The following is a 14,113-nucleotide window of genomic DNA, read 5'->3' on the forward strand; positions in this document are numbered from 1 at the left end:
ATCCGATTCTACCCCACCAGTACCTCCACAAATTCAGAGCTTTAACAGGACACTTTTATTCCCCCTGAGAAGGAATTTTTAATGCAGATACCCCGGGGTATTTTAACCCTGCTCAGCAGAGGCGTCGCTAGCTTCCAAAAAGATTCAGGGCCCGGGACCTCTCAAACTTCAGACCCCCCTGCCCCTAATAAAGCATTTGGCACAGTGGCACTTGTAGAAAAATAGGCTAATTGTTATAAAGTGGCCTGTCATAGCCAAGTGGTTAAAATAGACTTGGGGCACAGCAAAAAAAAAACATTTGGGGCATGTGCCTCATGGACCAGTGCCCAGGGACGCCTCTGCTACTCAGAATCAGGGTTGTCTTGAAGATAACACTATACCCTCTGGTGTTAGATGTCGTGTGAAACAAGTGGTATTTATTTAATTGTGGGGGAAAAAGTTCATGAAACAATATGTGGTCAAAAGTATTGTTTACTGCCGCTCAGTCAACATGGAGTATGTTGTCCACCAAAGCCACGGATAACATGAGTGTAAAAACAAGCTGCTGCTGGTTTTGACAATCCTCAAGCCTTAATCTTCGAAGCTGTCAACAGCGTTGCCTACTCCAGCTGGACCATTTACCCCTTCATCGTAAAATCTTAAAAATCAAGAGAAAGATGATAAATGTAGCTTGTGGAACGGGTGCCATTTTTTATGTTGTGACAGTACTGTGCACCGTAAAGCAAAGCATTGTGGGTCCAACTTGATTCACAGGATGCTAATCATGAACATGTCGTCTGAAAATATGAAATACCTCGGGGAAGCTTGTCTGGGGTGAAGCAAACCACAGGGTTAGCAAAAACGGTGTGAAAGGGACAAAGAGGTAAAGAACCGTGGAGAAAGAAATTTTCCCCAGGGTAAACCATGTGTAGTGTGAAAGGAGTATACATGAACATAATCAACCTATGTAAACGTCATCAAATTACATATGCCTGGTGTTGGCTTAGTGGGGCTTGGGATCCAAGGGTCCTGAGTTCAAATCTTGCTTTTACGTTGAATTAATACCAGGTGAGGTTGACTCAGCCTGTCATCCTTCTGAGGTTGGCAAAATGAGTACCAGCTTGTTGGGATGATCGAGCCATTCAAGTTTTCTGTGTCGGAGTGGTGACCCATATTCAGGATTGTGCCCAATAGCCCAGGAGACTGCTTTGGCAGTACCGACGCTCTGTTCAGAGAGTGATTCTGATGGATGGATGGATGGATGGATGGAAATTACATCATCAAACTATAATCAATACACAGCTTATATAAACTGTACATGCAAGTTGTTGATAAACAAGGGTATTAGTCGATCAACTTGAGATAATTCAAGCTTTTCACTTACCTCCACTCCTTTGGTCCCATTTCCTCCATCCTGAATTGTTTCCCTGTGTTCAGGCAAACGTGCTGTTCCTTTCATTCCTTCTATACAAGATCGAGGCTCATTGAAGCATGCGGTGACAGAAGCTATAAAGGCACTGCATTGACAGTGGGGCCACAGTTGGATGCAACAAGCAAGGGGATGAATGAACAGGGAAAGAGAAGAGAGAGAGGAGGGGAGGAAGTAGTAACCTGCGAGTATGAGGGTTAATGGGGGTACAAATGATTGCAGGTAGGGGTGGGGATGACGTGAGATGATGGTGTACCACATGCTTGAAGTCCTGGAGGGAAGTGTGCGATTGAACAGCTTCAGGAGATTATTTCCACAAACAAGGGTAGAAATTGGAACAAAAGGGTGCAGGTGAGGTCTTCTTTCAAGGTAAGTGACTCATCATCATCTCAGTGTCATATATATATATATATATATATATATATATATATATATATATATATATATATATATATATATATATATATATATATATATATATATATATACTACAGGCTCTTTGTTCAGTTTTCCAGAATTATCAGCTTTCTTTAATCATATCAGTCCATTTGTCTCAATGTCTCTCACCATGTTTTACCTCCTAACCACTTCCATGAAGGTGGATGGCTATTTCAACTTGTGATTATCCATTGGTGATGCAATGACATCATCACTGGATAGGTTTCATGGGATTAAGATAAAGAGAACAATTTCATCAGTTTAAACTGGAGCTGCCCAAAAATGGTGAAGAGTTTGTTGGAGTATTTGGCAATGTGATTGCGTCCATGTGCCTATCCATATGCCACTCACTAAAATCATGTTATCGGACATTGTCGATCGATTTGGAGTGAAACATGTTTTCTCCTTGCTCGTCCTCTACCAGTTTCACTGGAGGAGACTATAGGTTTGCTGTCCTTCCGTCTGTCTGTCTCTGTCTGTCCATCCTACCTGTGTTTTTTTTCCGACTTTTTTCCCATAAACTTTAACATATTAAACTGAAACTTGGTGCATGGCTTTACTATGATAAGTTGCAGAACAAGTTCAAGTTTCAGGGCATTTAGTCGATTTTTCACACAGTTATGCCCTTTTTAAACAGAAAAGATCACATATTATACATGGATGACTCATGTATATACCTTGGGGATATCATCTCGATCTTCACCAAAATTTGTTTCAATTTCAATTTCAATTTGGACAGTTCATATCAAAGGTGCCAAACATGTCGGGTTCAGCTGCCCCAACTCCACCCCACTGCTTTACACCCATTAGCTGGACAGCTGGCCCGACTCCACCCCAATAAAGTCACACACCACCATTGCATAAAGCAGCACAGATCAGCAGGCCTTAGGCCTAAGTGTTAGTCCGTGGTCCAGTGAAATTGGAATGGTCACAGGTATATAACCGTGATGTATTATACTATATGTGCACACAAGTCGTATGGATGTTTTTGCTTCATGTACAGTGCCTTCAGAAAGTATTCACACCCCTCGACTTTTGTCACATTTTGTTGTGTTACAGCCTGAATTTAAAATGGATTGAATGGTTTTTTTTAAAAAGTCACCGATCTACACAAAATACCCCATAATGACGAAGTGAAAACATGTTTTGAGAAATTGTTACAAATTAATAAAAAAGAACAAGTGAAATCCTTCATTACAGTGCGTGTGGTGAAGCAAATGAGTACACTAATGTAAAAATATGCAATTTATGCTTTTTCAGTTGAAAAACAATTAAAAAGCGTACTTAATATTTGAAATGTAAAAATCTTGTTATTATTGTGATAAGTACCTTTCTATATATATATATATATATATATATATATATATATATATATATATATATATATATATATATATATATATATATATATATATATATATATATATATATATATATATACATACATCAGAAGGAATGAAATGGTTCGACACAGCGTGGCAGGGCCAGGGGGCTGCAAAAGGATGATGAAACCAGGACGGCCGTTAACAGTGACGTCACATTCCCACGGAAATCAAATTTTCACAGATATCGATGAAGACTCGCGGATGAAGAAAATGTCAAAATCCGTCACGGAAGCTTTTTAACGTTGATCAAAAAAAGAAAATCGTACAAATTAAAATAAGGAGAAAAATATTATTATTAATGACGCAGTGAAGTGATTCGGGTTATGAAACAGATACCTGTGTGTTGCAAGTGGATCCGAGGAGAAGAATTCCTTCCGTTCCTCCACGTTTCAACCAATCAAAACGACGCCTCGCCTTTCCTCCTTGGTCATTACCTTCTGTCAGAGGTTATCGCCGCCTCTCCACTACTTTGACCAATCAAAGCTCGCTCTGATCCAGAGCTTGTCAGAATGCAGCACGAGGTACATCGCCGAACGTGATTGGTCCAATGGTATCACGTGCTGCCGAGGATTGGCGATGCAGCATGAGGTACATCACGAACATGATTGGTCCAGTCCTGTTTGCTAGAATCCTCGTGCATAACACCGCCCACACAACACACGTGGTGTCCTTTGACCAATCAGGAGCAGTGCAGTTAGAGTATCGTTTCCTTCAGCTCGATTGGTCTTGTCCTGCTCGTGATGTTTTCGGGTTTTTTTCGTTCTTGTTGAATCTGAGGAGATTATTTTTTCGATCTTGTTGTAAGTAAATTTCAACTACTAATGCATGACGAAACACTTGTTTATGGCTAATATTAAAGAGAATGATGGCATAAGAAGAACTTAGCTTTCTGCGTTCGGCGCGAAATGCCATGGTGGACGGAAATGACGTCTTTCGTTCGTTCGTTCGTTCGTACATGAGGGGAGCGTTTATTAATTTTTTTCCGTCAAGCAATAAATTAAATGGTTTTCACATGTATAACTAGTTTCACAAATTTCCATTGAAATACTCAGGTATTTCCGTCAATTGTCGCCATTTCCGTCGAGGTTACGCACTGCATCTACCGGACGGCCGTCATTGGCTGTCTTGAGGAACGTGGGGGGGGGGGGTAGACACCGGACCCACCAGAGACGTGGTAGACGACGCCGGGGACATTTCAAACAGTGCAATTGTATACAGCGCACGCGCTGTAATAAAAATCTGAAATGTCTTGCCTCAACAAGTGTTCAGCCCCCTCAGCCAATACTTTGTAGAAGTGCCTTTGGCAGCGATTACACCTTCGAGTCTTCTTGGGTATGTCTGTTTCAGCTTTGCACATCTGGATTTGGGGATTTTCTCCCATTCTTCCTTGCAGATTAGCTCGAGCTCTGTCAAGTTGGACGGGGAGTGTCGGTGAACAGTGATCTTCAAGTCTTTCCACAGATTCTCAATGGGATTCAAGTCTTGGCTTTGGCTGAGCCACTCAAAGACTTTCACATTCTTGTTTTGAAGCCATTCCAGTGTTGCTTTCGTTGTATGCTTGGGCTCATTGTCCTGTTGGAACATAAATCTTCACCACAATCTAAGGTCTATTGCACTCTAAAGCAGGTTCTCCTCAAGGATTTGCCTGTATTTGTCTCCATTCATTGTTCCCTCTATCCTCGCAAGTCTTCTATTCCCTGCCGCTGAAAAGCATCCCCAAACCATGATGCTGCCACCACCATGCTTCACGGTAGGGATAGTGCCTAGATTGGTGATGAGCTGTGCTCGGTTTACACCAGACGTAGCACTTTGCATTCAGGCCAAGAGTTCAATTTTCATCTAATCAGACCACAGAATCTTTTTCCTCATGCTCTCAGAGTTTTCAGGTGTTCTCAGAGTCTCAAGGATGATCAAAGGAAATTGGATGCACCTACACTCAATTGGGCGTGTCCTAAGAGGTCAAGTCAGGTCAGCTATGGGAACATGCGCCAGAGCAGCGCGTCGCTGCGTCCACTTTTCACCGGTACTCCAGGGGCCTCCGTCTGGCCATCCCCAGGCAGGTGCCTGGCCCATCCCCATCTCCTTGAGATGCTGATCAACCTGCTGCCTATGGCACAGCAAAGGGGTTGAATACTTATTGATGCAAGACATTTCAGCCTTTCATTTTCAATTTGTAAAAATTTCCAAAAACATGTTTTCATTTTGTCATTATGGGGTATTTTGTGTAGATCGGTGACAAAACATTTAAATTAAATCCATTTTAAATTCAGGCTGTACCAACAAAATGTGACAAAAGTCGAGGGGTGAGGATGCTTTCTGAAGGCACCGTGTATATGTCGGGTTATTAATTATCATTTTTATTATTTTCCGCACTAAACGCACAATTATACATCGGCAAATAAACAAACATTCATTGGGACCGGTAGGGGACATGTATTGAAAAGCAATTTTCGCTCTCGTTACTCTCATATTTTCACCCTTGCCTTTTTCAAACAGTTATATATAACCTCTCTTTGTCACCTCTCCTTGTCACCTCTCCATCTGCCCAGGCGTATGTTCCCCACGTTCCAGGTTCGCCTTGGGGGGATGTTTCCTCAAGCTGAGTATGTCCTGCTCATGGATTTTGTGCCATGTGATGACAAACGTTACAGGTCAATGAACTTTCACTTCAGTTTTATAACATTCCATCCAGCATTCTTTCACATTCCTACCACTCTCACATTTCACCTACCACTCAAACATTTCAGTTTATTTTCTTGCTCGAACTTCCCGAATCCTCCTCTTCTTCTTTGCTTGCAAAGATGTATATATATATATATATATATATATATATATATATATATATATATATATATATATATATATATATATATATATATATATATATATATTGTTGTGGTTGACGAAATTCGCAAACCACCATTCAGGTCCCGTAGGTGAGATATCTCTGTAAGTATATGTGTAGTTAGCCCAAACCCGTTGTTTAGAGGGAATAAATGTCATTCATTCGGGTTGCGACCCTTCAAGATAGCCGTTTTTCTTTTACTATGTTTATTTTGAACCAACCGCCATTACTACCACCACAACCACCACCAACCGCATCTCGACAACCACAGCCACCTTCTCCAGAACCGCCTTCACAACATCCACCTTCTGCACAACCGCTTTCACAACAACCACTTTAACCAAAACCGCCAAATCACACCACCATCACAACCGCCTCAACCACAACCGCCATCGCATTTCCATCTCAGCACATGGTTGCCAGAAGCCTGGCATTCATCGAGGGAGAATGGACGATGGCCTCACCCCCTCCTCCCAACGAATAACCCTGCGAGAGGAACAAAAAGCTCTGGAAAAGGCAAAAGAAAGGCCCTGATCCAGGAGAAAAAACGCCGTTCTTCTGGAAGTTTCCTGCGCTTGCTGGAAGAAGGGGCGGCGGCAAAGCGTGGCAGCAGCAGCGCAGCAGCCAAGGCGGAGCTCGAGATATAAGGAGGAGGCGCAGGCTCTGGTGTGTGTGTGCGTACGCTGAGGTTTTTGTCTCTCTCTGGGCTCTGCATTGCGCGCGCTTGCTGGATCGCGCGCGCTCTGGCTCTCTGGCGGCGAGCTCCCTGGGACGGTCATGACGAGAGCGGCGAAACGAGATTGAAAGCGCCGAGCACGGAGCGGATCGGAGGAGTTGGAGAGGTGTGGCAGCGACAGAGAGAAGAGTTTCTGTTTCGGGCTCGGGCGCGTTGTGGCGGCGGCGAAGCGTGGCAGCAGCAGCGCAGCAGCCAAGACGGGTAGGCTCTGCCCGGTCTCGCGCCCACAGACCACGTCTGTCCCCTTGTAGTTGAGGGTGGCCTCTTCCTTTTTCTTTTGCTTTGGAGTATATGTGTTGTCGGCGCCGTCTGTGAAGTAAAACTGTGTACGTGTTGCCGTGTGCTCGCATAGTGGGTAGTAGATCTGCATTGTGTTTCTTTTGTTGCAATTGCTTTTGGTGCGTAATTGTTGTTTCTTCTTTTGTTACATTTGCTTTTGGTGCATAATTGTCGTAATTGTATATGTGTGCTTTCCGTTTGCCGCGGAATAAATGTGCTTTATGTTGAACTGTTTCTCCCGTTTCGCTTTGTCTTTTCTCTAATTGAATCTCCATCTTACTTCACGTAAAGGGTTGGTCGTGGGCTAAATACGCCCGATAATTAATCGGAACCGTCGAGGTTGACGATAACACCGCTCGGTTATCCCGATAGTACGGAACGGGTCGCTTAAAGTGGCCCGTGTCCGAAGTCGACCTGCGGCGAGGTGCGATCGCCCGGTCTACCCTCCGTGTGGGTACTTAGGTAGGTCGAATTTGGCGAACAACCCTATCCCACGCGGGGGGGCGATTGGCACGATCGTGGTGAGGCCGAAAGGCCCACCCGTGACTAGTTCCCGGAGTTAGTCCGAGAGGGTCACGACGGGATTGTCCGTCCGGTGGGCGACGTGCCGTGATTCGAGTTACGTGGCCGCCAGCACGTCGGCGGGCGCGAATCCGCAACACTGGTGTCAGGAGTGGGATACAAACTCATCCCCCTCCTCGCGGCACTGGTATCGGAGAACGGGAAAACGGGCTCTCCTATCTCCAGCTAAATTCACGGGAATCGGTCCAGGGGTGAGACGAGCGACCCCCGATTCCCTCCAAATTACGAGCGATTTAAATTAACCCTTTACGAGAAATAAAATGGCGTCTCAAGGCGAGCGGGAGCCGGGGGTATTAGAAATGGATTTAGAATGTGTAGAATCCATGGTCCAGGATGAAAACCCCATGCAGGAAATGTTGGTTGTGCAGGAACACGAACTCCCCCAACTGAACCCAGAGCCCGAAATAGGTGCGGCGGCGGCCGCGGTGTATGACACCTCCCCTCCCCCTCTCCGCCAAAACCCCCCGATCCTTGCCGAATCGGCTCAGCTGAGTGCACCTGACATGGCCCAGCTATACGCCATGCTGGCAGGAATCAGTGGGGACATGCACGAAATGAAAACAAAAATGGATACAAACACAAACGAAATAAAACGCATGAACGAAAAGATGGATACAAACACAAACGAAGTGAAGGTGAATATGGAAACAAACGCACTCAAAATGAAGGAAGAAATGAAAGAGCTGCGGGGTGAGACACAGAACATGGGCCGAAGCCTGCAGGCGGGCATGAAGGCCGTTACCAGGGAGTTTAAAATGGTGACTCCACGTGTGGGAGCGAACGAGCTGGGAGGGAGTGCAACGGCTGTCAGGCCCGCGGTGGAGGCGGGTGACAAAGAAATTCGGGAGACGTGTTGGGCGAGGGTCGTGACGGAAAAAGTGACGGTGACCGAGAGGGAAAAACTAATTGGGGTGACGGAGACGTGCACGAGGGAGATAACAAGGGAAGAGACGGAAATAATCGTTGAGACAAGAGAGATAACAAGGGAAGAGGTGACTGAGTTGGCAGAGACACGGGAGATGGGAACGATAGAGGGAAGACTACACGATGAAGACGGGGTAAGTGATGCACACACACACACACGGAGGTAGTGGAGGATAATGGGGGTGAGCTCGCGGACTGGGTAGAGACCCGGTGCGAGCAGTTGGATGGCCTCCTCCAGGAACGAGGGGAGGGAGTATGCCCCCTTGAAGCGAGTCACGACCAGGTGGGTTTGGTCGTGTCGAGCGAGTTCGGGGGGAGGAGTGCTGCGAACGGGTGCACGGAGAGCTTGGGGGGTATAGAGGCCCTGGAGACCCTTGTGGGGACACGAATCCCCAGTGTGGTTGTCCCGGTGTGTGTGGTGTCGAGGTGTGTGTTCACGAGTGTGGCGAAATGCGTGCTGCAACGCACGCATAGCGCGGGTGCAAGGGCGTGTGTGAGAGCGACCGGGTGGGTGACAAAGACCCCGTGTGTGGAAGCGACCCCGTGTGTGAGTGGTTGGGTGGTAAGTGTGCAGAAGGGCGTGCTTCCCAGCACGCCGTGTGTGGATGAGGGACCGCGAGCGAGTGCCCCCGCGTGTGTGAGTAGTATGGTTTGTGTGAGGGAAATGGCACGAGTGAGTGAAAGGCCGCGAGTGAGTGGAGCCACGTGTGCAAGGGTAATGGCATGCGTGAGTGAGCGGCCGAGTGTGAGAGAGACAGCGTGTGCAAGGTCGCTGTGTGTGAGGGAGATGTCGGTGGGCATGTGTGAACATGCAGCCGCGTCTCCCGGGGTGAATGTAATGGAATGGTGTATGAGCGTCGTAACACGCAGGTGTGCGTGAGTTGAATGGCGACGACGACGGCGACAGAGGGACAAAGCCGAGTAGCGGCTGCAGCTGTTTCGGGAACCGTGCCGGGTTCACCCAGCAGCGAGCGCGAGGTCCGTGCTGTGCAACGCACGAGGCCCCCACGTGCTCGCTTGCGAGAGTGAAGTCCCGGTCCGGAAACGCACGCGGTGGATTTGCCGATCCCGCGGACAGACAAAGTTTAGGCAGGATTATGGATTTGGACCGGACGGGTTCTCCACGCGATCGTGAGTGTTAAGCTCCAAGGGGCAAAGCACATGTGTTCGCATGGGGAACCCCTCGAGACGTGGGGCTTGGTTTTTTTATGCGCACGGTGACGTCATGGCTGCACGTGGGGTTGGAATCCGGCAGGAGGGGTATCCCTGCCAGATGGTACCGTCCAAGGAGGGACGAGGTACACGTGCAGCTGCATGACGTCACGGGCAGGTGCAAAGTGCGCGAGCTGTGAGTTGCCGCGCTGGTGCTGCGCATGTGAAAAAAAAAAAAAAAAGTAAGCCTCACTTTCGGGTGCACAGGATTCCCGGGCAAGGGGTGGAAGACCCCCTTACCTGGGCACAGGATGGAAACTAGTTAGGGGGAAGGGTTAGCTTAGTTAGACCGACTTCATGGGGCAGGGGTAAGTCCTCATGGAGTCCGTGGAATGGATTAGTTAGAGGAATTGGAGTCAGATTTAGGATTGGGAAATGATTTATAGAGGTGAGAAGACAATGACAGACTTTGGATCTGTAGAGGGGACGTAGTTTAGCTACGTAGTGTTAAAAGGAACGTGCTGTAGTGTAAGGGACGACGTGGGAGCACGAGTTAGTTAGGGGAGGTAGTTAGAAGGATGGCAGGATTCAGCGGTGTGTGTGTTGAAGAGTTGTGAGGTGAGTACATGTTGGGTGAGTGAGGCCAGCAGGTCTGTGTGAGTGGAGCGAATGGGGAATTCATGGTGCGATGAGTGATTGGGGGGAGGAGTGACTCCCGCCCAAGGGACCCCGGGGTCAGTGTAGAGTGAGTTAGGGGGTTAGTAAAATTGAAAAATGGAGGTCGTTTTGCTGTTGGTGGGAGTGTAGGCTCGAAACCCGTTTGGAGGGGTGCAGGAGCCCTGTTGACGGGCTGGGAGCGTGGCTGCGAAAGGTGAGTATCGCTGAGTGGGTACCCCGGGCACCAGGCTAGTCGGCCGTGGTAGGCCAAGGGCCCATGGGGGGGCCGGGATAGCGTAGTGGGCACGGGTGCGCCCGCTTGGTGCGGGGGCCCGGGGCGCCGTTAGCCGCGTGGGCAGTGTTGTGGGCACGGGTGACCCTCGGAAAGGGGCCTGGGAAGCCAGCCTGCAACGTGTGCGTTTCAGGGGAGGTGCCATGGGGGGCACTCCCCGGTGTTTAGGGAGCTGGTAGGCTCGGAGGCAGTGTAGTGCCCGGGGGTGCCATAGCGGGAGAATCGGCAGAGGGTCGTGCCTGCCAAGGGGAGCCACGCGTCCCAGCCATGAGACCGTGTGAGGACACGGAAAGAAAATTGGGGGGCGAGGCCCGAAATTGTGAGGACACCAACACAGGCGACGGGAATCTGGGTTTATAGAACCAATAGTTTAAGCGAGAGGCGTTTGTTGAAAGCCCCGGGGTAGTTTAAGAGTTAATGGTTAGGGTAGATTAGGAGATGTACCCCTCCGCACCATCTATCCACCTCGCTCTCGTTGTGGGCCGCTGGACCCACTTTGGTTATAGATCGCTGAACTCTGGGGAGGCCATTCTGAGGCTTGAGTTGGGCCTCGGCACAGGACGCTAGCTCTCCCTTGTTCCCCTCCGGGAAGGGAACGTAGGGGTTGGGAGTAGGCTAGGTGACAGGATAGGTTAGTCGAACAAGGACAGTACAGGGGGTTAGGGGACGATTTATAGTGGGGAAGTAAAAATAAAAAAATAAAAAAATAAGTTGGGGCTAAATTGGGGTTTGACAAATTAAGGGAGTGGGTATAGACAGTGACAGGCAAAGGCGATAGGTTGGGAGGGAGACCGTAGAGTAGGTCCGAGCCCGCCTTCCGAGTGGCCAGCACCACCGCACTCCCTCCACCAACCTCCACTGAACGGCGAAGGCTGGCCAGCTTCATCGGCAGCTGTTGTTTTGCTGCAAGGCCTGTGCCGGCTGGATCGGCTGCAGCTGCTGTGCTGCAAGGCCTGTACCGGCCGGATCGTCTGCAGCTGTTTTCTGCAAGGCCTGTGCCGGCCAGTTCATCTGCCGGCTGTGTTTGCCTGCAGCAGCCTTGTTCTGCAGGCTGTGTTTACCTGCTGCCTTTGCCATGCCATGCCCACTGCCCATGTTCACCAGCCCCGTTCAATATTGCTTTGCCCCCCCCCCCCCTGTTCATTTCCATGTGCGCCAGGATCAAAGCAAAGTTTGCAAGCTGCAAGAACTGCCCTGTTGGCAGCTACAACACGGGCCTGCAGTGGCGGCCCGTGCACCATGTTTGTGTCCATCCATCCATCCATTGTGTTCATTGCGTGTGCCACTTGAGCTGGCACGGAGACTGCGTTTGTGCAACCCATGCACCGTTGTGGTTCACTGCGTTCAGTTAAAAAGGGAAGGCCTTGGACTGCGAGTGAGCAGCCGGCCACGTTCCCCGTCACCTACATTGTTTGAGCCAGAGACTGCATGCGAGCAGCCTGGCTCCCTGCTAACTGCTTTCTTTTTGCAGAGTTCATTGATCCTGGGCCATGGTTTAGTGTAAGATTTGTAAGTTAAGATGTACTGTAAATATGAGTGCGCCCCCGGCATGTCTGTCTTGGCGCTGGCAATTTTATTTAAGTCGTCCGTGTGAGTGGGTTTGTTTAGGTAGTTACTCAGCCCTCAGGTTATTTATTTTGGGGATACGAATACCATGAATGTCGCACTCAGGGATCCGTAGGTAAAATGTACTAGGGGAGAACTACACATGATGGCACACGAAAATTTGACGACTCGGGACGAGTCTGTAAAAAGGGGAGGGGGTAGTGTTGTGGTTGACGAAATTCGCAAACCACCATTCAGGTCCCGTAGGTGAGATATCTCTGTAAGTATATGTGTAGTTAGCCCAAACCCGTTGTTTAGAGGGAATAAATGTCATTCATTCGGGCTGCGACCCTTCAAGATAGCCGTTTTTCTTTTACTGTCTTTATTTTGGACCAACCGCCATTACTACCACCACAACCACCACCAACCGCATCTCAACAACCACAGCCACCTTCTCCAGAACCGCCTTCACAACATCCACCTTCTCCACAACCGCTTTCACAACAACCACTTTAACCAAAACCGCCCAATCACACCACCATCACAACCGCCTCAACCACAACCGCCATCGCATTTCCATCTCAGCACATGGTTGCCAGAAGCCTGGCATTCATCGAGGGAGAATGGACGACGGCCTCACCCCCTCCTCCCAACGAATAACCCTGCGAGAGGAAGAAAAAGCTCTTATCTGGAAAAGGCAAAAGAAAGGCCCTGATCCAGGAGAAAAAACGCCGTTCTTCTGGAAGTTTCCTGCGCTTGCTGGAAGAAGGGGCGGCGGCGAAGCGTGGCAGCAGCAGCGCAGCAGCCAAGGCGGAGCTCGAGATATAAGGAGGAGGCGCAGGCTCTGGTGTGTGTGTGCGTACGCTGAGGTTTTTGTCTCTCTCTGGGCTCTGCATTGCGCGCGCTTGCTGGATCGCGCGCGCTCTGGCTCTCTGGCGGCGAGCTCCCTGGGACGGTCATGACGAGAGCGGCGAAACGAGATTGAAAGCGCCGAGCGCGGAGCGGATCGGGGGAGTTGGAGAGGTGTGGCAGCGACAGAGAGAAGAGTTTCTGTTTCGGGCTCGGGCGCGTTGTGGCGGCGGCGAAGCGTGGCAGCAGCAGCGCAGCAGCCAAGACGGGTAGGCTCTGCCCGGTCTCGCGCCCACAGACCACGTCTGCCCCCTTGTAGTTGAGGGTGGCCTCTTCCTTTTTCTTTTGCTTTGGAGTATATGTGTTGTCGGCGCCGTCTGTGAAGTAAGTGTTGCCGTGTGCTCGCGTAGTCGGTAGTAGATCTGCATTGTGTTTATTTTGTTGCAATTGCTTTTGGTGCGTAATTGTTGTTTCTTCTTTTGTTACATTTGCTTTTGGTGCATAATTGTGGTAATTGTATATGTGTGCTTTCCGTTTGCCGCGGAATAAATGTGCTTTATGTTGAACTGTTTCTCCCGTTTCGCTTCGTCTTTTCTCCAATTGAATCTCCATCTTACTTCACGTAAAGGGTTGGTCGTGGGCTAAATACGCCCGATAATTAATCGGAACCGTCAAGGTTGACGATAACACCGCTCGGTTATCCCGATAGTACGGAACGGGTCGCTTAAAGTGGCCCGTGTCCGAAGTCGACCTGCGGCGAGGTGCGATCGCCCGGTCTACCCTCCGTGTGGGTACTTAGGTAGGTCGAATTTGGCGAACAACCCTATCCCACGCGGGGGGCCGATTGGCACGATTGTGGTGAGGCCGAAAGGCCCACCCGTGACTAGTTCCCGGCGTTAGTCCGAGAGGGTCACGACGGGATTGTCCGTCCGGTGGGCGACGTGCCGCGATTCGAGTTACGTGGCCGCCAGCACGCGCGAATATATTTATATATATATATATATATATATATATATATATA

The 14,113-nt window shown here is 49.0% G+C and overlaps 1 protein-coding gene across 3 annotated transcripts in view; it reads left to right on the forward strand.

The window, feature by feature from the left end:
* Positions 1–14,113, forward strand: part of LOC147025970 (T-box transcription factor TBX1-like) — a 47,061-nt gene that overhangs the window by 14,388 nt on the left and 18,560 nt on the right. For 2 of the 3 annotated variants that reach the window (XM_085880908.1, XM_085880910.1), the window contains exon 4: positions 5,781–5,882. The exons of the other annotated variant lie outside the window; for it this stretch is intronic. In XM_085880908.1, coding sequence (XP_085737034.1) covers positions 5,781–5,882 — 102 coding nt within the window. The remainder of the gene's footprint in view (positions 1–5,780; positions 5,883–14,113) is intronic. 3 annotated transcript variants of the gene reach the window in all.

The sequence above is a fragment of the Eptatretus burgeri genome, chromosome 5 (genome assembly GCF_056783735.1).
Source record: "Eptatretus burgeri isolate ZD-2024b chromosome 5, Ebu_testis_v1, whole genome shotgun sequence".
Taxonomy (NCBI): domain Eukaryota; kingdom Metazoa; phylum Chordata; class Myxini; order Myxiniformes; family Myxinidae; genus Eptatretus; species Eptatretus burgeri.